The following is a 24,280-nucleotide window of genomic DNA, read 5'->3' as shown; positions in this document are numbered from 1 at the left end:
TCTGCATTCCAAACACAATAAATCAATAAAGAAAAACAAAATGCTTCATTGGATGTGGCAGAGCAACTTGCAGCCAGAATCACTAGTTATAAACCAGACTTGCATTTGTACAAATACTGGAGGAAAAAACATGACCCTAGCTTTGTGTAAAGATATGTTTTATTTATACATATAAAATCCAGAACAAATTAAAACATATTCATATGTACAGATCTGAAGATAGCAAAATCACCTTTTCTGCAAACAGTTAGTCAATAGGAAGACAAATTACAGGCTTTCCAGTGGTACTCAGACAGTTGGGATCATTTTGCAGGAGTAATTTTAAGCCAACTTGCCTGTCAGAACACTAACAGGATCAGGCACATTGTTTTGACAGCTTATTTCAAATTCATGGAGGCCAATATTGGGGAGGGATGCAAAATTGGTGTGCTACCTCATTTCAGGTGAGCTGGGTTAAAATGGTTTCCCTCTATGCTGTACAAAATGCACTGGAACTTACCAAGTGGAGCACTAGGAAAAGTAGACCAGTGTGGGATTCTGCATAGACAAAAGGTGTTCAGAGTGAATGAACACCCTGAAGTTAGATGTTGTGTTGCAACCAGTGATTGCTCAGTGGTTAGAATTTCCAAGTACCAATTTTAGCACTTGAAAGGTCATGAGACATGGTTATTGCTCTTTTGCCCAATTAATCCCATAAAGGTGGTGGTATCACAATCTTGCAGGGGTTTCCTCCATCTCCTGCACTATCAAAGACCTTAAAACATATGTTGCCTCAAGCTCTAAACAGGGAAAGAAGGTGCTACAATAAAAGCTGTTCCAATGCTTTTCCCGACTCAAGCCATTCAAACCCCTTGAAATGAGCAGGTTTACACAGACTGCAGGAAGATCCCTTCTTACCCAAAAGGCTTTGTACTCTGCAGTGAAACAAAAACTCACATCAAAAAAGATGAGGAATGAAAAATTCACTTTCTTAAAAAGAAAAAAGGTCCAGCTTGAAAAATAGTCATTGCTTGAACCTCTTGCTCCAGTTAGACTGACAAATTGTGTGTGTATATAGCCAGTCTTGGTGCCAAGTCAATAGCCACCAGTTGGCTTCACAATATACATGTGTAGGGGATGGATTTTGATCTGGTATACTCCATATATAGTTTAAAACTTTTAATCCCACCCCCTACATCAAGGCATTAAAATGTTGCTATTAGTATTTACACCAATAATAATCCAAAAGAAACCAAGAAAAATTTATGTACCAAAATATAGTTTTATTGAAAAAACAAAACATACTTATTTATACTTTTTCTCTAGAGCCCTGTACCCAGGTGCACTTCTCAAAATACTGGAGCCAGTATATGAAGACTTAGTTTGAGGCAGACTGCTATGAAAAAACAGAACTTAGGTGCCCATCTGATTTACTGATCAATTGAAGAGTGGCATCAAGTTTTGGCCACATTACATCAACTAAAGTGAACCCTCAAAACAGATGCCAAACAGTGGCTTCTCTTAAGGGAGGATGCCAGCTGCCTCAAACAGTATTACTGCCTTTGCAAAGGCACAGATCTAAATCAAGGCCTCGAGAAAAGGTCAATGCTTGAAAAAGGCATCATAGCCTTTGACCACCTTTGTTGTTTAGCTAGGAAACCAAAGAAAACACATGAATCTCAATAGTTGGCAGAATAAATAGCAGCTCATGGCAGGAAAATCCTGTAGGCTTCAAAAGGGATTGGAAGCTCTTGGCAAGAGCTTTCCACATTAGTTAAATGAGAACTCTGGTTAGGGCTTTTAAAACACTGCTATCTTTTGCCAATGTCACCTATATCTTATCTAAAAATTTCTCTTCCTTCAAAAATCTACATTTGCCACAAAATACAAATCTACCTATCCTATGCCAGACCTCTGCAATGGGTCAGCATTGACTTGCAAGCATTTTCTTGAAAGCTGCATGAGAAGCTTTAGGTCACAGAGACAGCAAATTGTTTCAGGAGGGACTTATAGTTTTAACTGGTTTTTGTCACTACCCAAGAAGTTTGACCCCTTGACAGGGGACTAGCACCAATGAACACACTGTTTAGTAGATTTCTTGCTTTCAAGTGGCCATCAGCTCAGCTCATTACCACAGGAGATCTGAAGGAACTGCTTTAGTGTTTCTATGAAATTACTATGAAAAAATGTATGAGCAAAGGAAAAACATTAATATTGAAATGCTTTTTGCATTACAGGATCTGCCAGCTGCACATGTGCAATAGAGAAAGAATGCTTTAGCTATAAAATTTATCCATTAATTCTCTCCCACTGGAAGAACAAATGCAACTGTACATAAACTAAACTTTTAGTTTGGCAAAAGCTCATGTTTTTCCTTCCTAATGGCAAAGGACAAAAAACCTTTGGCACTTAAACATCTAAAAATAAAAATCAATCTAAAATGTCAAGGAGTGCATTCTCAAGTTCACACTGCAATGACATTAAAGTAAAACTGCAAAGCTTGAGGTCACCATGCTATGGTTTAGAGCTGGAATTTCACCCACAAAAAGTCAGAATTAGTATACAAATGAGAAATGCAATTTAAAAATCTTCAAGTACCCAACAAGAGAACTTGAACTGGTGTTTGACATTTTGCATCTTTCTTGCACAGAATCTTGTGTCTCCTAGCAACAATACAGGCAGTGGTCAAAGTTATTGGGAGATTTAAGGGTCAAAAGTCATCAGCATGTAGCATCTGTACATCCCCAGGATGTAAGGAAGGGATTTCTAGGAATTAGGTTAAATGGAAACAAAAATTAAGACAGAAAATCTTTTACTCTACACCTTTCACAGCAGCTATTATGTTATACAGAACTTGAGGTTATGCAGCATTGCATATGTTGCTAAGAGAGTGACTGTTCCAGTATGAAACTCAACTGAAAGTACTGTCATTGCTCATGATACAAACAGCAGGAAGGTACATCCTAGAATTTGACATTTTACAAATAAAAAAAATCACACCTTGAAATAAATGAGGTGACAATTAAAATATTTTAGATAGATAAATTATTTTCTTTTAAAAAAGCACAAGATTTTAGTTAGAACCAGTTCTGCAGAATTCTTCAGTGGTGTTATAGAAACAAAATTGTATGCTATGTATTTGTAATAAAATACTACAGTAAAAGGTAACAATGATTAAGTAAATATCTAACCTGTTTTTAAGTGTCCAATTTATTGTGGGGGGCAGAGATGATGAGAAAACAAAGCAATTCTGCATTGGGTTGGGGGGGGCACGTGTGGGAGAAAGGAGGGAGAAACCTTGCAAGAGGTCCATTGGTTAAAACTAAAAAGAGTTTTATTTTTTAAAAAAAGGTAGAAAAAACTCTGTGGTTCTTAAAGGCTGATAAGCCAATTAGTGTTTATCCAAGGATTTCAGCAAGAGCCCATATTTGCATGCCTGCCTGAAGAATAGGAGAACTAAATGTCAGCTACAATTTCAAAGAAATGAAACCTTTGTTTGCCCCTTCAGTGGCAGAAAATATTTCACGGGGCAATCAGACAGCACTGCTTTTCATATCTAGGCTCTTATGTTTCAAAATGCCTTAAATCTGAATCTGGGTTACATAACATTTCTCCAGCGTTTAAAGAGAGTGGACTTTTTAATGTACATAATACATGCATGGTAGTGCATGTTTTATTGGTAAAAAAATTAAAATAGTTGAATTTGTCTTCATTTTTGTCTTTTTCTTGTTAAGGTGGAAGCTCTTGGAAAGAATACAAAGTCTGTTGTTCAGAAGCTCAGGCACAGATGAAGCTTATGCATAGAACTCAGTGGTTGGTGCCTTCTTGTAAATTGGCTTTTTGCTCAGGTCATAGCTGCCTTCGTCCTTCTTCCTCATACGGTAAACGAGCAGCAGGATGAGAAGGATGGCAAACAGGAGGCCAATTGTGCCACCAGCAATCATTGCTACAAAATTTCAAACAAAATATAGTGGTCAGTGTAGCCTTGAACATGTCTCATACCAGTTTAAGCTATACCATTCATCACCTCAGGATAACAAAATTGCTTTACAGTCAAAGTAGCATATCTTCAGAAAAAAGGTGCCAGTTTGCAAAACCAAACACCCACAAGTCATAGTCTCAAACCACAGGGCTGTGCTCTCAGACAACTGGTAACAGTTTAACCCGATGGTCATCACACCTCTGGTGAGGGGAGAGGTTGGACCAGAGGGTCCTTCATGGTAACCTCAGCCCATCCAGGGATTGAACATTCTGTTGGCTTCATTCTGAAATCACAACCAACCAAATGAATTACGTTCCCACTCCCACAAGACAGGCCAGGTGAGATCTGTTTCAGACATCAAGGGAAATAGTAGTGGCCAGGATACAGAAGAACACATTCCAATACATCTTTTTGAAGCAGGATCATTTTCAGCCAATAGATAGTAGCTGGACAGATTTACTCAGCCAGAAACTGAGACCCTCCAACAAAGAGTTTGACACTCACACTAAGGTATCAGTTTGAATTCAGCACTGCTGTGGAGAGAGTCTTGAACCCACAATTTTTACAGCTCCAGATACTGAGGCTGTATTCTGTACTAAAACTGAACAGTGGCTGAATCTTTTAAAAAAGTAGTAAGTAAGTGTTTGATTGGGTAAACACAGGGCAGACCAGAACTTCAAGGTCAACAATACAAAAGTTAACACTAGTGATAAAATGGGAGTTTAGGATGGAAAGGCATTTACTCTTAAAAATGAGAGAATGCAGAATTTTTGAACTGCAAGAATTAAGAAAGGCAACTAACACTGTTTAGGAAAGAAAAACTATAACAAGGATGAGAAGGGAGGTTTCTGCTCTGTAGGAGCCTTCAACAGTTGGGCTGTATGGCCTGTTACTTTGGAGTTTGGTAGGGAGGGCATAGCTATTCCATTTCCAAAACATGGAGGATGGTTAGGAAGTTTGTTTATACACTATGGCAGTAGTCCATACCTGCAAGCATCTCTGTACTTTCAAAGACACTGCCGCTGTTGGTGCTTGCCATAGCAACTTGGTTTCTGATGTCTTCCTGTGGTACAGCATTGTTCCTCTGCAGCACCTCATTGTTGATAATGGGATCTTCTACTTCAGAGATGACATCCTCATCACTTTCATCAATATGGTTGTCCATTTCATCATCCTGAGATCAATGAAAAAATTCTGTTAAGTTAATGCTTTCCCACTCCCAGGAAGTTCTGGCTTCCACATTTTGGCACCACTGACTTGGCATTCATCTCATTACCCCCAATGCACTGGGGCATACTGTGCCTTTACCCAAAAGGGACTGCCAACTTGTGGCCTTCAAACATTCTGCCTGGGAGCTTGTGACCAGTTTTACCAATTCTTCTGACTCCAACTTTAGTCATTGGTGACAGGCACTTCCTGAGCAGTGTGCCTCAGTGACAGTGGTGCCACTTGCTCATGGAGCTGGGAATGCAGATCATTATGACAACCCCAACCTTGCTCCAGTCAGACTGCCTTTTGTTGGTGCCAACACACTAACATTGAGCTGATGTTGCAGTGGGCAATACAACACTGTAGAAACAAAGTGCAGTGGGATTGGCTTTACAACTGGGCTAGAGCTGCTGCAACTTCATTGGTTTCAAGAATTTGGCAACCAAAACCAAGTCAGTGGGGATCCAATGAAGTTTACTGGTACTACTCCCCACAGGGGCCTAATGGGAATTAGTCTTACTTCTGGGCACCCTTGACTTTGAGATTGATTTTTACTGGGGAGAGTTTTGAACTTGAATGAGCTAGAGAATGGAGCACATCTCACCTCATCATCAATTGGCCCTTGACTGTCATCTGTAAGAGAAAGAACAGATTAGCCATTACAAATGCCAGAGGAGCAATGTCAGACTCAAACTGACTAATATTTCAACAGCTCTACAGGTCCTTTCATTAAAAAAGTTGTTCTGGGGAGGAGCGAGAGAGCGCGAGAGCCCAGCAATTTGACTGAGAACTGGGTTTTATATTCTGTACAGAAGTATGGGGTGACTGGGTAGTAAATTCAAGATTTGTGAAGTGTTTGATACAGTAAAATACAAGATAACTAGCACACATTACTGAATACTGCAATTGCAGTAAAGAGGGCTTGAGACTCTCGCAGTAATTGCCATGATAGAGCTTTCATCTTGCAACCAAGTATAGTCAAAAGTTAAGGGCAGAAGGAGGCAATGATTGCAGAATTATTTTGAATCATGGACTGGAGTCTCAATGATTTGGAAATAGAAGGGTGTTTAATGGAAGAATATTTGTGTGCATTTAGGCTTACAGTAACCTTACTGAGTGCTGACTCAGAATCAAGTTTAAAAGCAGAGCCTTATTTCCTACCCATGTCAATTGACAGTGAGTCTCTACAGTTTCTCAGAGAGGTTGGAATTTCCACTGTGTGCTAGTGTGAAAAAGAAAGAGAGAGAATGAGTAGTGATAAACAGTGGGGGTGGGAAGTGTAGTGAGAGATAGATGGAAAACCCCACGCAGTTACAGGTTTTACAGTAACTCAGGAAGTTGTAAGCCTTGATTCAGCAGCTAACCGTGCACTCCCTCACTGAAACCACTTCCTCTGCATCAGCTGCATGAAGAGAATCCACGACGTGACAATCTTGCATTTGAATTCTGACAGCAACCACAGGTCAAAAACTCCCCTGGTTCAAATCAGAAGCATTGAGAGCTACTCTATTCACAAAACTCAATCCTACATTAGGGTGTAATGTGAAAAGAAGTGCTTAAAAAATAGGGTTACAGTGGGGTCTAAAATGTTAGACATTCAGCTTGGAACTGAAGTTAAACAGAGGGTCAATCAACTAGCACAATCTATCAACAGGAATACCTTTCATTTCAAAATGAAGTGACATAATCAGGCATTGCTCATCTTATGAGAACTTGACATGGAGTTGAATGGGAAGGCTATTCTGCTCCAGTGTGGGCCTATACTTGGAAGCCTGGCTGACAACTTTTAGAAATGCCCTGATACTTTTCTGCCCTGAATATAAAGATGAAAAAAGAAATCAAGGATAGTTCATGCTCTTCGTTCTGTCAGTGACACTTCAATTCCACAAACAAGCAGTCTTATTTCTCTAGAAGGGTTTAAATATGAGCTCAGCCTGCCAGAACACATTGGGATCAATGTGGACAGATGACTGGACAGTCGTTAAATAAAAGGAGGATGGAGATTTAGAAAGAAAGCACACTTTTGGAACACTGAATGAACTTGTAAACAATTTTACTGCAAAGTTTGTTTTTAAATCTTGCCCAGTTAATAAGTACAATAAAGGGGAATGGGAATAGTGTATACATATACGTGGGGGAGGGGGAAGAATTAGAGAAGAGTGTAAGCCATGCTGTACAAAAACTGCAATTTACAATTTCTCCCAGAATTCTAGTCTATTGAAATGGTTTTGCAGCAGATAGTTGTGAACAGAGGTCTAATATTCCTAACAGCCTTTAATTCTTAAACAGGTTGGAAAGAAAGTCAGTTACTACAGATTTATGAGCACTGGGGGTTTGGGGATAGGGATGGATCTGTTAGATCCTTCTAGCCATTCTTGGCACAAATCCCATCAATACTGCATGTCACCAGAAGCAGTGATGGCTGGATGTTTGGATTCAATTCATATCCTTCAGTCCCAGGGATTATGTGCAATTTCACACAGGAAAATTTGAGGATAGGCTACAATTTTTAAAAGCCAAGAGACTGTCATGATACAAATAAACTCTTAGCACCAAGGAATGAAGATGGTCACCAACTATTAAGTTTTCATTCCCACTTTTGAAAATGCAAGTCCAGATGCCAAATTCAGATGAAAAGTAGCTCTTAGTCCAAAGACATGTTTGCTTTTAAAAAGTTACCCTGGAACATCACACAAACAACTACACAAGAAATAAAATGGTAGTTACCCAGATCATGGTCATCTCCAGAGGCAAAACCAGAACCTTCTTCCTCATAGTAAGAATGAGGTTTTAGTCCAGGGAACCCCGAGCCCTCAGAATTATCATAGTGGTTGCTTTCCGAAAGGGATGATTTTTGCTGTATCAAGGTAAAACAAAGGTCAGGAGAGAAAACAGTGATACATCAGTACTAAGTTTACAAAATTTCAGGAATTAGATCTTGCATTAAATGCTGAGCTTAAAAACAGAAGCAATTTAGCCCCACACATTCAAAACCATTTTAATTCACTCTACAGAAAAGCATTTGGGAAATGAGAACTTTGTTTTCTGCCTGTTGCTCTCTTCTTCCCAACAAGGTCAGTCAAGCACAAGCTCAAACAAAAATCACATGCTAAAACCGAAACAAATGCTACATTCTTGCTGCTTGGAGCAGAAACATTCCAATCAGGCAGTAAACAGGAAACTCTTTATAAAGTGTATATACCTAGTTACTGATGCAACAAGAGAAGACGACAGGAGGGACAGATCTTGCTGCTCTGCCAGAATCAAATACAATTTGTTACTTTAAAAATATAAAGCTGCTGAAAAATGTGACCTACCACCACAGAAAATCAGTTAAGCCATACACCTGCATATTTATCATCCCATTGTGCCCACATTAACACTTCAAGCCCCAACAGGAGAATACTATACTCTCCCATCCAGTGGGGAACTTCACCATACTAGTGGACAGCCAGCTTTTAACAGTAAATTGCATCAGCTTACTGTAACTGAGCTACTGGGAGTTTGGCTCCTACCATTCTTGTAGAACATTCAGCCCACTACAAGAGTCAGAACCTTGTTCAATGTTGTTTGACATAAGTGTTGAGTTGTGACTAATGTAGAGTTAGGGACAGTTTGGGGAACTGTGTACAGACATTTGTAAGCTGAATTGTTTCCAGTTCTCCACTGTTCTTTTCCAACCCAAACCCTCAATCCCATATTCAGAAACCCTCTTCCAAGTGAATGGTTTTTCTTCTCCCTGCCTCCCTAACACCACAGCGTGTTGCTCCCCCCATTTAGTCACCACCAGTAAATCACTGACATTTTCCAAATTTTTATTTGCAAAACCCATAAAGGGCAAATAATTGGAGCATTAACTTGTGCCATGTTAACATCAGGACTCAAATGAAATGGGAAATTGGTAGAGTTAAGATCACACTCACATCCCATGTATAAGAATGGGATGAAGTGATCGCAGACAAAGCTAAGAAGTGACTGATACAATTAGGCTTCAGTTTACCAAAAAGAGGGAGGAAATCAGCCAGAATTCCTGCACTGAGAGACACTTTGCTGATCTCCAGTGGGAGCTAATGATTGCTGTCCACTGCATACATGGAATGAAGACAGCACTGACTAGGAGCCCCAGCCCAGTGGGAAAAGGCAGTGAATGTGCTTTGGAAAGCCTCAACATATACTGTGGGGAAGAAAGATGGCGGATTTAAAAATAGACACAGGACAGAGTTACATCCCATCAGTCTGGCAGCCACACATGTAACATTCCTTCAGCAAGCAACAAAGAGCTTGAGAAAGCAAACGGGCATTTACTTACCCCCCCCCAGCACACACAGCCTGGTTACTTCATAGTTAATTAAACCCTGGTGTCACATGGGGTTAACATTTAGAAGAGTTTGAATGTGTGCAAGTCAGTCCATTATAACAGGGATTTGATTCAGAACCGAGTCATAAAACACAATTGGGTGTAAAGAAAGAAAGAAGTGCATAACTATGGTCAATTTCTGTTTCAAACCTGTTCTTCATAAAGAGAATATGGAGGCACCACTTCAGTCCTGAATACCTCTACCATTGGTCTACTTGTCAAGCAGGGCTGTCTTCTGTCTAAATCTGGACCTCCCTTTAAAGGTTGGTATTTCTCACCAAAAAACCCTTAACCTTGCAACATCAAGTTTATTTTTTAATGAAAAACCTGTACAGCCAGGTGGATGCAGATAGCAAGAACTGCAGTTGCTGGAATCAAAGCCAACAGTGCAGCACTGGAGGAACACAACAGGTCAGGCACCGTTTCTGGTAAAAGGTTACTGACCTGAAATGTCAGCACTCCTGCTCATGCTGCTGTTCCTCCAGCTCCTCTGAATTGACAGCTGGGTGGTATGCTAATCTAAACTATTTCATGATCTAACATTTGGTATTAACAATGCTCAGGATCTCAAAACAAATTAATTCTTCCACCTCTCACTCTGCACTGAATTCTGATGTTCAGTGTAAAAAGACAGCCAAGCAGCAAGAACAGGTTTCAGACAAAAGTATTCGCAGTTACACAGCATCTTAAAAACATTCCAAGAGCAGCACTTTGTGGCCAATGAAATATTTTGTCACAATAGACAAAGGGGTAACCAATTTGCACAGAACAAGCTCCTACTAAAACAGTGATGTGATGTTATGTTGATCAGTTAATTGTTTGTTGGAGGAGGATTAAACATTGACCAGAATGCTCAGGAGAAATCAGTTAGAACCACTATCCAAATGGGACAGATTGCTTAAAGTGCTTTTTGTGTAGAGCCGAACAGTGAATACTTCCTAAGTGGTATATCAGTTGATTGCAGCTCAAGCCTCATGCTTCTGCCATCCACGAAGATCAGGCAGTCAAAAACAAAGTGAACAGTGGGTCAGCAGTAAATGTTGCATCCCTTTCAGACAATTTTTAACAGGCAACACAAGTTAATTGCAGAGGATGTGGAGGAATAACTTTACGTGCACGAGAGAGCAATCCTCAGGTCTGGTGAACCTCCCTCAGAAACCCTGGCCAGTTAGCCTTGAGTGTCATGGCTACAGAGATGGAGAACTGTGCTGTTTTTCATAGAAAAACAGGAGGCCATTCAGTCCCTCCGGTCTGTTCTATCATTCACTGAAACCAGGGCTGATTCATGGCCAATAGCTACATATTCCTGTCACTAATGTCTGTTAATACCATCACTTAACAAAGCTCATCAGATTTAAAAAAGTTAATTGAGCCAGCATCCATCACTTGCTGAAAGAGCTCCCAACCAAATCAACCACTGTTCTGAACTGCCTCTTAACAGGTCTTCAGCTGCCCTGGTCAGGTCTTGCACCTCTCCTTTTTAAAAAAAATGCACCCATGATCACAATTTTGATTGCCTGTTCCAGTAGGCCCTTGTGTGGCTCAGAGTATCTGTGAATGCTCCTGCAGAAATGATGAGAGATGCTTTTGTAAATAAGGGTACTGAATTGTTGTTCTATAACAAACAGTGACAAAGAAGCAGTGAGCTGAAGGAATCAGATGCTCATTAGAGCCTGCCAGATTAATTCAGTTAAAACCATCCTCACGTCAGCTGTATAAACACTACTGCAGTAAACACCTGGATTACAGTGATAAAGGTAGAGTAAAATAAAAGCACTAGTCACAGCTGGGTGCTTGGAGCAGGCTGCAGCTTGATCAGAGGGGCTTGGACAGTCTAAAGCAAACCAGTGAGGCTATGAAACTGCCCAGAAATAAAGCTTAAAAAGAGAAAGATTGACAGAGGGAGGTGGGGGAGGGCACCCCAATTGAAAGTTGTCAAACAGTAGAGGCCTCCAGCTGGTTTGCTGCCAGGATAGCTTATAGAGGGGGGGGGGAATGAAATAAAAATCCCACATTTTGCATTCAACACCTCCTATGTGGAAAGGGCCACCTAAGACTGTATGCTGCATATAGGAGAACCACATTGTTGCAGACTGGGCAATTGAGAGACATCTGATGCAGAGGGGGATCACCTCCACCACTGCAAACTGTAGATGCTGGAAATCAGAAGAATAGAAATTGCTGGGAAAAAACCAGGTCTGACAGCATCTGTTGACAAAGTTAAAATGTCACTGGAGCTGAAATGTTAGTCTTCAGAGGTGTCACTGGATCCGAAACATTAGCTGTTTGACATTAGACCTGCTACATTTCAGATGTGGGACTACACAAGTCAAATAAAAATCCAAAGCGTTTGACCTCCTGCTCTGTGGAAAGGATAGCAAATAATGAACCATTGTCTAAACAGTGCAGTGAGGTGTTGTGGGGCTTTATCACCAGAAATGCCAAGTCATTGGAATCAGGCAGCATCCTCAGAAGGGCAAACTAATATATATTCAGTGGGTTTGTAACAATAACAGTACATGCCAATTCAAGTCAACTAGAAGGCAAAAGAGAGAGTGCTGATACTTCTAGTGACGCATGTACCAGAGTCAGGGTCAAAGCTCCAGAAAACCCCCTCCTCCCAAACAGACTGCTTCCAAAGGTCAGACCAGCAGGGCCACACACCGCTCTTCACACAGAGCAGGACTGCATGACCCCATTCTTCCAAGCCAACACTCGAGCCCTCAGATTTTAAATTACATCAACCTTTTGGTTTAATTGATATAGAGGAGATACTGTGACAGCCCGGTTGAATGGACTTTTCTGCTTCTAGGAAAAATAAAACAGCCAGGGTCATGTCATGTCTCCTTAAGGAGTTAAGTTAATGGTTGAAATTAAACAGGTGTTTGGTTTGCATCTATCAAGTGATAGAAGAGCCTAGTACAACCTGCATATGGGTGGTGATAGCAGTATCATACTCACATACAAAAGGTGTTTGGGAACAAATTACCATTTCTACATACTCTTAGAATAAAGATCTTATTGCACTTGTAAATCAGTTTAAAAAAGAAAATGTCACTCATCTTGCATGCTTCAAAAACCAAGCTTCTAAATGGGTGATACATTTGTTTCCAATTATTCCTGGTTTCTCCCCTCTAAGCACAACTGCTTAAATATTCACATCTTTAGTCTTTGAGTAAAGATGATTACTCAGCTGAATTTTAAACAAGAACACTTTCCAGAGGAGCTGTTGAACACAAGGCAGTTCTGGGTCATTGCTGGGTTTATTGGAGTTGTGACAAGAGTAGCTTTTTTGTGCTGTTGGGGGAAATCTGCAGATTTCAGGTGATGGCTCCTTTAGTGTGTTCAAGAATTGAGATAGGGACTGAGATAGATTTCACCAACACTGGGAGGGATAATGGCTCACTCGCATACTTCTTCCAGCCAAGCAACTTGGCTACTTTCATACAGATCAACTTCTACCACTTTGATCTTGCTAATACACAGTCCATTCTCTTGCTACCAGGAGCAAGAAAGAAAATCCAAGGACTGGCAACTCTCCAAACCACACCCTGTTTTGCTTTGACAGCTACAATGTTAAGTGGAATTGGTTCCCCAGTGAGCTCTTGTATTTCTACTCCTTTGGCATTGTCCATTAGTAATTAGAGAGCTTTTTTTATTTCTTCTGGAAAAAAGCCAAGCACATGGGGAGCGACTCCCATTTTCCATTTCAATCCTGGTCACACCATTACCACCTGATCCCCCTCAAGTCCAGGCTTGTATCTTCTGGGAGTTGTCCAAAGAAGTGGGCAAGCTGTAGGAAGATTTGAGATAGAACAAAAGATTTCCTTCTATCAGTGCATCATTTCACCTCTGCAATTGCACTGAACACCTAAAATGACAGGTTTTAAGTATGGAGGGAGCCCATGTGGGGGGAGCTGATTCAATGGTACCATCTATTCCAACATTTTTCAACTTTCTAATTGCCTCCTAATGTCTCCAATTAGGAGTGAACAACTGTGATAAAACCTCAAATGTTTGCATTGTAATTCAACTGTTCTTGTTGCCCTAATTCTGAATTAAGATTACTGTTTATGTCACACTGAATTTCCAGGACTGGGAAACCCCCATCCATTTTGCTGAGGGCATCAATTCTTCCTCCTTATCCCTACTTGCATAGAATAGCTACATCCCTGCAATTATAGCCTCTAGTACTCCAACATTCAAGTCATCAGCTGTCAGATCCCAAGCTCTGGAATTCTTTCCCTTAAGTCCTCTCTTCTCAAAATGCTGCCTCCATTAAGAGGAAAAAGTCTCTGGGTCAGCAGTTCTAACAACCAGTGGCTAAGTGTCAACTGTGAAAAAGTCCTAAAACTCAAGTCAATCAAAAATGCATGCTATAAAAATAGTTGAGCTGTGTTTATTACTGCATCAGAACATTTTCTCTGAAACATTGAGCATAATACAAAATCTTAATTGCAAACACTTCAGGAGGTTTGGATGATTATGCATGGCAGGAGTGCTGCAGTCAGATGGCTTTATTTAACAACCAAAAGTGAGCTAAGGGAAGACAACTAATCATCTGACTCAAATTCACATGCTTAAAGTGGTGGAACAAAGGATGCCTTTCCTCCTCCACCACACACCCCCCCCCCCATTAAAATGCACAGGGTATGGGATTCACTGACTAGATTTAGATTCAGATTCCTTAGTGTGGAAACAGGCCCTTCAGCCCAACAAGTCCACACTGCCCCTTGGAGTATCCCACCCAGACCTATTCCCCATAACCCACACACCCCTGAATATTAGCATGGCCAATCCACCTAGCTGCACTTTTTTGGACTGTGGGAGGAAACCGAAGGACCTGGAGGAAACCCACACAGACATGGGGAGAATATGCAAACTCCACACAGGCAGTCACCCAAGGCTGGAATTGAAGATGGGTCCCTGGTGCTGAGGCTGCAGTGCTAACCACTGAGCCAACTAGACCAGCATGTTAATCCTACTCAGTCAGGAGGTAAGTTAATCACCTCATGTATCTGTAATCATGTGTGGGCCAGTCCAGGTTAAGATGGCAAGTTTCCTTCCCTAAGGAGAGCATGAGCAAACCAGATGGGTTTTTGCAATAAGCAATGGTGTTACCAACTTCACTGCACAGACAGGAGCTAACAAGGCTTTTCCCCCTCCATTGTGACTACCTCCCTCTGGAAAGGAGTTAAGAGGATCTCTGGGTTGAGAGCAAGTGCTATGAGCAATGGCAGGAGGATTATGACTGAGCTCAGTCCTCAAGAGCACCATTAAATTTAATCTGCAGGCAGTACCTTCAGAACAAATTGACATTTAAAAAAGTCAAGAGCTCCCAGTAAAAGCCAGTCAGGAATCTGGTAGTTTGATCTCAGATGAGAACTGCCTCATCTCTCCACACCACACTCCCTGCACCACTTTCAACACCACACCCATAACCCCACTCACCCCTGAAAGAACAAAATTAAAGTGGCAAATCTTCATGGCATCAAAAAGACTTAATGTAGACTCAGTGACCTGGTTTTGGCCTTCCTGGGTGAATGGGCACCAAGAGAGTCTGTAGTTTCAGTAACTGACTCATGGCAAACCCACCTAAACATTCCCCCTCAAAAAGGAGACCCTTGAGGTGGGGATAGCTACTGTGCTGTTGGACATTTACACACTACACAGGTTTCCTTAGCAGATTTGGGAAGAATAAGAGAATTGTATTCACAATGCCCAAACACTTGGAAGTGTACACATGGCTGCTGCATTCCAACAAATTTGCGCAGAAGCAGCTCCCATTAACAGCACTAGTGAGTGGGTAATCTGGTGTGTTTGAGGAATTTGAAAAATGGGCTAGAATACCAGGATGGGAGAGAAAAGGAAAATCTCACTTTCAAAAGAGCAATGGATTGGTCAGCCTTCCCCCAAAGGAATAGGCTCCAAACCATTCCCCTTAATGTTTCTGCAGCTTTTTAATCCTTCACAGTTCTCACTGATGTTCGATAATTTTCAGTCGGAGTTCAAAGACACTCCCTGGCCCTGCCTCCTCCTCAGTTCAAGAGGTAGCTGCTCAACCTCAGACTACAATGTGACAAAAGCCTCTTGGTAGCCAGGAAGGATCAGGTCTCCAAAAAAAAAAACACTGTTCCTACATAAAACTGGGCTGTTATTCCAGTCAGGTGTCAAGCTGGATGACCACAGCAGGCCAGCAGAGGAGCAGGAAGGCTGACATTTCAGGCCTAGGCCATTCAGAATTCGTTTCTGAAGGAGGGTCTATGCCCAAAAGGTCATCTTTCCCGCTGCATTCATCCAGCTCTACACCTTGCTATCTCAGACTCACTATCATCTGCAGTTCCTGCCATCTCTGCTATTCCAATCACCTTGGTCAGGCAGAACAAATGGCTTCTCCGTCATATTCACAAAATGAAACACACAAATGATGGGGAATAGGAGGGAACGAAAGACAGCATCTCCCAGAGGGAGAAACTTCTAACACACCTGCAAGGCAGAGAGTAGCGGGGGGGGGGGGGGGGGGTGTCTGAGGCTCCAACTCTATGCTGGCCCTTCAAGTCATTTGCCTCAGAAAAGGTGTTGCCTAGAGACTTGCCCCACCATCCCACTTGAGGCACCAAGAAGGATTATAGTAAGAACTGCCGATACCAGAGGCTTCAGTGGGGTTATTGTGCCGAAATCCCAGCTGATTTCAAACTAACAACAGTCACTGTCCTTCAGCCAAGTAACAGTGCTACAAAAGAGGGATTAACCAGGAATCTTCATACTGTTGTGGGAGAACTGATTCAATCCCACCACCCTGCTGCATTATGGTGCCAACTGCAAGAGGGTTTTGGAATGTCCTGATAGTTGCAAGGTCTCCAAATTTTGGAAAGCAACTCCTAGAAAGAAAGTCTGCACACATGATTAGATCTGTGGGGAGTCACAGTGGGGTGGTGGAAATCATTAAATCAAGTGCAGTAAGGTAACTATGTGTCCAGAGGTGACAATGACAAGTGGGACATAGTGTTAGACGACTATGCAAATCTATTGCATTTGCAAGTTACGAAGCAAACTAGCAACATTTACTTTCCATTGTGGAAAGCAAACACGGAGTGGAGGCATTGGATTGTCATTCAACATAACACTGGTTATTGCAACAGTGAGCAAAAACAGGCAAAGCCTGGCACCATTATACAGCAACCTTGGTTTGGAAGCATGACCAATGTTTAGGGGATGGAGTGCACTGCCCATTTCAAGGTGGTAGCTGGGGGCGGGGGGGTGGAAATCAGATCAAGTCAGTTTGAATAGCAATGCAATTGCTCTAAAAGGATTGGCTGCACAATTTGATGAATTCTGTTGCAGGAATGTTTTGCAGCCACTCCCTGTTTTGAAGGGGGTACATTGATACCCAGTAAAACAAAGTGAACACGTCAAGACTGATCACAGCAGGGAGAGAGAGAGACACTTGGGCCTGAGGGCCTAACAGGGGAAGCTGGAGTCTGTGCCAAAATACTGTCACTCCAAGAAAACAACCAAAACTGATTTTTCTTCCAGAACAACAAGTCACAGGACAGACGTTTCATACAATTTGCTACTTCAGCAAGTAGACTCACCAGTAAATCAAAATCAAGGTACCTTGCTGCTTTCCTTTCTGCAGATTCTTGCTGAAGGGACACCACACTTGGGACTCCATCTTCAATGCTTTTTTTTGAATGTTCAGAATACATGGCAGTTTGCTACTCAACTGAGTGGCAGCTGAACATGGACCAGATCCTGCTTTTGCTGTATAGCCCACAGGTATAATTTCCAAAGTACAAATGTTTAAAATTTCCCATCAAGGCCCCAGCATCTTCATTGAAGAGGCTTACTAGCCCAGTCAGCTTCTGACCTCTTTAGAGTCACACAATCTAGAGAGATTACATTCCGTTGGATCTGTAAATAGCACCAGACCTCCTTGATGGCAGCAGCTTGAAAGGGGGTCAGTAAGTCTGCAGGAAAAGAATTCCTAGGCAGGGAGGGGGAAGTGGTAAAAGGACACACACACTATACACTTTGGTTCATCTATGAAGTGATATCTGCCAGTGATCTCTATCTAAAAGTATCAGACTAGTTTTATAAACCAATTATTTACGGCACACCACCCACCTGGCAATGCAGTGTGTACACATTGAGAATCCAACATCCCACAGGATGCCTCCTGTAAACGAGGGGGTGCCATTGATACATGCCAGCTTTCTCCCAGAGCAACTCAGCTCATTCACACAAGATCCCAGTTGAACTCAATGGGGTATTGTTTTAGTCTAGACCCAGTGGTAAACAACTGGAAGCAATTAAAAAAGTGCCAAATAGGTCATAAAATACACTGTACAGATACTCACTGCAGTTTTTTGTGGACAGCTCTCATGAGCTACAGCAAGGTGCTGTGGGTTCAGGTTCCACTGAAAGTGCTGAGCACATGAGCTCAGCCTAAGCTCCCCTCTAGTACAGCAGAGAGAGTGTCCCACCCTGGAGGATGGACCCTGTCTGCTCATCTAGCTGGACAATAGCAGCACTCATTCCATTAAGAGGGAGTTCTTGGAGACCAGACCAATACTTATCCCCTCAGAACAACAATCTGGGTATTTCTCTGCCACCTGTGGGATCATGCAGTGCATGGTAGTTGTCACAATACCCAGTGACAGTGAGTGATCTTCAGCAGAGTATCAAAGACAAAAGCCTCTGTAGACATGATGCCTGGTCTGATCAGCATTTTTGATTTTAATTCAAAGTATTCAGCTGGGTGCAAATTGCTTGAAGAGCAGGAGTATTGTATTGATGCAAATCATTTCTTTTAAGTTAGGTGAATAGATCATAGTATTCAGGAGACACAGCCTTTCCCTGAAATTGTCAGGTATAAAAGGAACCTCCTATTTTCAAGATAATAAAATAGGAGGCTGGATGAACACAGCAGGCCAAGCAGCATCTCAGGTGCACAAAAGCTGACGTTTCAGGCCTAGACCCATCAGAGAGCTGCTTGGCCTGCTGTCTTCATCCAGCCTCACATTTTATCATCTTGTATTCTCCAGCATCTGCAGTTCCTATTATCTCTCTCCTGTTTACAGGATTGTTCAACACTTCAGGGCATCCCAAAGGAGATCAAAAGGTCAAGGTGCACTGAGCTGCAGAGAGTCAGTGACATTTTCTGCATCTCAAGTCATTCTGACCTCAGAATACAACAGTCATCATGCTCAAATTTTGACAGTTCAAGGGGCTGGGAAGATGAAAACCTTAACCTGGAATCCTGCTGCTGCCGCCTCTAACAGAAGTGGTTAGCCACTTACCAGACAAGGACAGAGTTAGAGATAACAAGGTTTAGAGCTGGATGAACACAGCAGGCCAAGCAGCATCAGGGAGCAGGAAGGCTGACATTTCAGGCCTAGACCCTTCTTCAGAAAATTTCTGACTAAGGGCCTAGGCCTAAAACATCTTTCCTGCTTGGCCTGCTGTGTTCATCTAGTTCTACACCTTGTTATCTCTAACTCTGGCATCAGCAGCTCCTACAAGGACAGTTGGTTTCTGTTAACAGTTTACAAGTGAAGAGGTCACCTGGGCCATTGGAACTTTCTGCTTCACTTTACCCCTGTCCCCAAAAGAGGTTCTTTTTAGGAAAAAAAAACAAGGCACGTATATGGAGTTAAGATACAAACATAAAATGAAGGAGCAGAACAGTCTCGACAGGCTGGATTGTCTCCTGTTCCTATTACAATTTCTCACCATGACACCAATGTAAGCCAACCTATAAAAAGCCCTCTTCCTAATTCTTTTGTTCATTACTTTTGTCTAAAGAGAAAGAGGGAACAAGATGTTCAAGATTTATGACCTAACCATTAAGTCACTTCTGTTTTTGTTGTCATACAGATCCCACCACATCCAGGTGGAATGTGACCAATCAGCAAAGTGCCCAGGAAACTCCCTAGGAAGTGAAGAGAACTTTGTTTTTCAAGTTGGAATTCAAACTCACTGCAAAACAGCCAGAGCAAGGTCATACCATGCAACCCTGCCCCAAAAGCACTACTGGTACACAAACTCAGTGCTCCATTTGCCAACTGTTATGGCTGGAACCTTTCACTGAACTGTACAAAAGCAAGTTGACTTAACCCTGTTCCATTCACCCAAAATGTTCTTTTCCACCTTGCAGAGGTTACTGTCTCCCACAACACTGCAGCTTGGTCAACTACATCTAATCCATCCATGTCAGGTTATTAACCACTGCATGAAAGTTTTGCACAGACAGGCATTTCTGCCACACTGTCCTGATCATATTTCAGTACTACAAGTGACCAACAGCTCAGATTCTCTCATGCACGGCCATGGAATCAGTTCCATTGGAGAAGAAATACTTGCACATGCACAAACAAGGCTGCTGCCCTATCAGTAATTGGTCAGGCACACAGACAAGCTGTTAAAATGCTTCCAAGGAGTCTACAAAGTACTGCACAATCCTATAGAGTTGTATTTGCGGCACTCCTAACATCAAACACATGTTTGGCAGTAGTACAACGATATTTAGACATTTGAGCAAAAGCTGAAAAAGATGCACTCAAGTTCTGGAGGAAGGAGGAGCATGTGTTGATAGCTGAAGGCACCAATAATGGGGTTGGTAAGTAATTATTTCAATATTTGTCAACAACAATTCCATCATTCCACGTAATCCTACCAATGTTTAAAAGGGATGCAAAGAGGGAATGGGATTTGAAATAAAATGCAAGAGTTTGAGGGAAGTATTGACTAGCCTCCTATTAAATGGACCTCAACACTAAATATGCATTATATGAAAGATTAAAGCTATACTCTCAATAACTCAATACCTTGTCATTGGAGCCATCTAGGTAATATTGGGCTCTGATCGTGATCAGACAAAGTGAATCTTGGATGTAATAATTTGCTGACACTTCATTTGAAGTGTTGAGCAAGTGATGTTTTCTCTGACCATTTCACATCTTGAGCTTGTCCCACAATTCAGTTACCTTGGACAATCTTTACTGTTCTCCACTATTGTTTCCATGATCCTCAATATCCTCCTGTCTCAAAGTTTATTTCACCCCCTCCTCAAAGCAGATTAGTCCCATGCTTCTACACATCAAATATTCTGGCTCCACATTTAATGTCATTTCACCATTCTGGATTCTTCTGTCCCCAGGCACCTCTCCAAAATAAAACAGTTTTCCACTGTTCTCAAATCCATTAAGTCATCTTCAACACCTCAAATCAGATCACAATTTAGTCTATATTTAGAAGGAATACAAATTTAGTTCATATTGAGGCATACTGTACTTTAGTACATGACATTCTTGCATCTCTACCACACTATGTTAAAAGGCAGACTGTTTGGTAATGTGATGTCTCTAGCACCAATATTCTTTCAGGGATGTGCAAGACTCAGAAGAACCACTTTCATCTGCAAAAGAGGTTTTTTTTAAATTTAAAAATTCTATTGGTTAGTGGCAGGGTTGCCAATGGAATGGTTCAGCTTGATACTGAAGCATTCAGGTTGAGGGTGGTTTGGAAATTTATACATTACTTTCACAGCCTCACTAACAGGAAGTTTGTTAGCACTGATCTGCCCAAGGCATTATGGATAGATTTACAACTGTACCCAGCACAGATTGGACTAAACCACAAAAACAGCTCCAGTTACACAGAACTTCTACAGTTTTAGTTGTCTAACCTGCTTGGTTATAGCACCATTGTAGATCATGTGAAATTTAACAAAAGAAAAAATCAGACAAATAAACCTCACAGCAATAAGTGTTCAGTCGCAAGTAGTAAAGTTAAGGGGATATCAATTAATCCATTTTACCCAAAATATAGGATGCAGTCAACCCATGCAGACCAGATTGGAGGGATTGATCGCAAGTTGTATGAAACATTCTGTAGTTTTCCATACAAGCTATCATAATAGTTACAATTATTGCCAACAACTATATGGAAGCCACTGAGGATCAGCATTCATTAAAACAAATCTCAAATAAAAATGTTCCAATGTGTTTGCCAGGCACTACTGCTCAAGCCTGTGATAAATTGACACTTTTGCACATGAAAACAGTGAAGATTACACTATGCCTCCCAACAGAAGACATCACTTTCTACCTTCCTTTTTGCACAGTTTAGTGGGTGGGGGGAGAATTCCTTTTAATTAAGGCTTCTTGGTTTAAAGCAATAATTTAGGATGAGATTCCACCCCCCACCCCACTCCAAGAGAAGAAACATTCCCTAGGAGTCTCTCAAGCAACCATGAGCTAACTTTGTCAGTTTAGGAATTCCTGGAATGTCAAAACATAGATGTTTTCAGCAACATTATAAAATTGTTAGAAGAAACAAAATACACCAGCCACTATTTTGAATGCAGTTGTGTTTTAAGTTCCGTGGATGAAAAATAAACTTGGCCTGCAAATTGTTTAGCTTTGTTAAACTCGAGTTTATCAAACTAAAAAGGTTCAAGAGAAAATAAATGTTCCAGATACTAAGTGCTGAAGTGTTGAGAACACTAAATCTTAAAGTTAATTTTTAAAACATCTCAGCTCATGGGATAGGAGTTGTTCTCTCCCATGTTGTCGGGCTGAAAGTCAGTGAGCACATTTTGAATAGCACCTGAATTTAAAATCAATGCAAACAGACAAATACCACTCACAAAAGGGGTCAGAACTCAATCTTTTTGCACAAGATGGAAAGACTTCAAACAATCTTTGGTGAATCACTGCTCTATTTCTGAATATAAGAAAAGAACTGCAGATGCTATGCAAGAGGAACAAAAAGTTCCTGGAAAGCTCAGCAGTTTTGACAGCATATGAAGAAAAATCAGAGTTAATGTTTTGGGGTTCTTCAGAATTTTTTTCCAGCAACTTCTAATTATGTCCCTCACTATTTTTAAGTTAGATTAGAAGTTGATTCAAATCTATGAAAGTTCACTGCCAGTACCACAGATTACATGGAAATATTACCAATTGACTTATTTAGGATCTATAGCCTCATCTGTAAACTTAGAGCTAAGACCATATGAAATAGAAACAAATAGACAGTTTAACACCCCTTATTCTGCTCTGCCATTCAACATCTGATATTCCTCAGGTCCACTTTCCTGCCTTTACTTGTAACCCTTAATTCCCTTGTCAATCAAGCATCTCAGTCTGAAACTGACACAAGGACTCAGCACCACCCCCCCACCCCCCAAAACAGGCCTGTGGCAAGAAGATCAAAGACTGAACCCTCAAGAAGTTCCTCCTCCCAGTCTTAAATTGGCACTCCTTTGAGAGTGTGCCCTCTGCTTCTAGAGTTTGCCATGAGGCAAAACATCCTCTCACATTTACCTTGTTAAGCCCATTAAGAATCCTGTATGATCACCTCTCACTGCTCTAAGCTCCAATGAGTACAGACCCAACCTGATTAACCATCGCAATTCAGACAAGACAGTCAGCAAAATGTAACTTCTAACATTCAGAGGCACTGATCTTTCACCATTGAAAAGTGATGTGGCTGGCTACAGCCACATTCCCCTGGCCTTTTTCTAACTGGAAAAAGTCTGCCAGTTGGTCAGCATTGACAAGATGGACTAACAGAGGAGCTGTTCTACAGGACCAACAGTAGAACAAACACCCATTCTGCCTCCCCTCTTGATCCTGTGAAGCCAGGTAGGTGGGAGGGGGGGGGGGGGGAGGGGGGAAGAGAAAAGAAATACCCTCTTAAAAAAAGGAAAGAGAAACAAAGTTTCAGCAAATTCAAAACTAGTACTGGGGTCACTGAACTTCACCTGACATTGAAACATTGTAATTGCTTGCATTAGCAGTTCAGCACCGGAAAAACGTGATTGATACTTGGAGCAAGAAAGTTATTGTTTAAAGAGAAGTGTCCCTTCAAGACTTCAACACGTCTTTAAGTTCCATAAGAGTCAAAAACTATTTCAACGGTTTCTAGAGACACTTGTACAGCTTACAAACCGACAAAACATTAACCCAAATAAAGACAGTCACGTATATAAATTTACCTTTCAAACGAGCCCAGAGGGCAATGATTCACACGTTTTAGCCCTCAGTAAAGGTTTTTTTGGGGGGGGGGGTGAAGAGAGAAAGAAAGTGGTATGGGCCCCCAGTTCCCCCTCCTCCACCCTAACATTAACACCCCCAGCAAATACTGGGGCGGTGACTACATCCCGAATCTTGTAGATTTTTTTAGGGGACGAGGGACCTGTAGGAGAGGGAGGAGGCCGAATGTAGGCGCCACAGAAAGCCACATTCCACCCCATGAAAGAGCATGGTCCACTCAGTTACCATTAGGAGCCCCGTTTACCACGCTCTCTCCCTGAGACTGGTAGGGACTAGAAACGAAAGAATCCACAAGAATGCAGCGAGTTAACGAAATCCCAAGTAAAACAGCATTGCTCCTACATTAACAGCCAGACCTACGTCCCACAGTGTCGGGAAGTGAGAAATTTAATACGCTCAGTACATCTCACGAGGTGAGAACTTTGACCCAAAAGAAGGAAGAAAACCAATGAATATCTAACGATCGAAGTTGGTAAGCTCTCGGCGTTAGGGTCTTGTCAGGTTTGCGAAAGGAGGCAGAAGAAAAATCTCTAAACCCTGATTCTTACCGTGTTGGCTGAAGAAATTCCGCACAGGGAAATCAGAAATAGGACAGCCAGCGATTTGATTCCGAACATTTTCTCTCTCGGAGTTTCCTGGTTTGTCGCTTTATCCTCGCCAAACGCGGCTGGGGATAGTTTCTCTCTCTCTCTC

General features: G+C 41.6%; 1 protein-coding gene across 1 annotated transcript; it reads right to left on the bottom strand.

The window, feature by feature from the left end:
- Positions 1-141: 141 nt before the first annotated feature.
- Positions 142-24,280, bottom strand: sdc4 (syndecan 4). Its single transcript, XM_048550127.2, has 5 exons — positions 24,136-24,280; positions 7,898-8,027; positions 5,775-5,803; positions 4,949-5,135; positions 142-3,925 (listed from the first exon to the last, which is right to left on the bottom strand). Exons 1-5 carry the CDS (start codon positions 24,202-24,204, stop codon positions 3,774-3,776), a joined length of 567 nt encoding a protein of 188 aa, XP_048406084.1. The 5' UTR covers positions 24,205-24,280; the 3' UTR covers positions 142-3,773.

The sequence above is a fragment of the Stegostoma tigrinum genome, chromosome 19, assembly GCF_030684315.1.
Source record: "Stegostoma tigrinum isolate sSteTig4 chromosome 19, sSteTig4.hap1, whole genome shotgun sequence".
Lineage (NCBI taxonomy): Eukaryota > Metazoa > Chordata > Chondrichthyes > Orectolobiformes > Stegostomatidae > Stegostoma > Stegostoma tigrinum.
The sequence above is the reverse complement of the archived record's forward strand: the minus strand, read 5'-3'. Positions and strand labels throughout refer to the sequence as shown.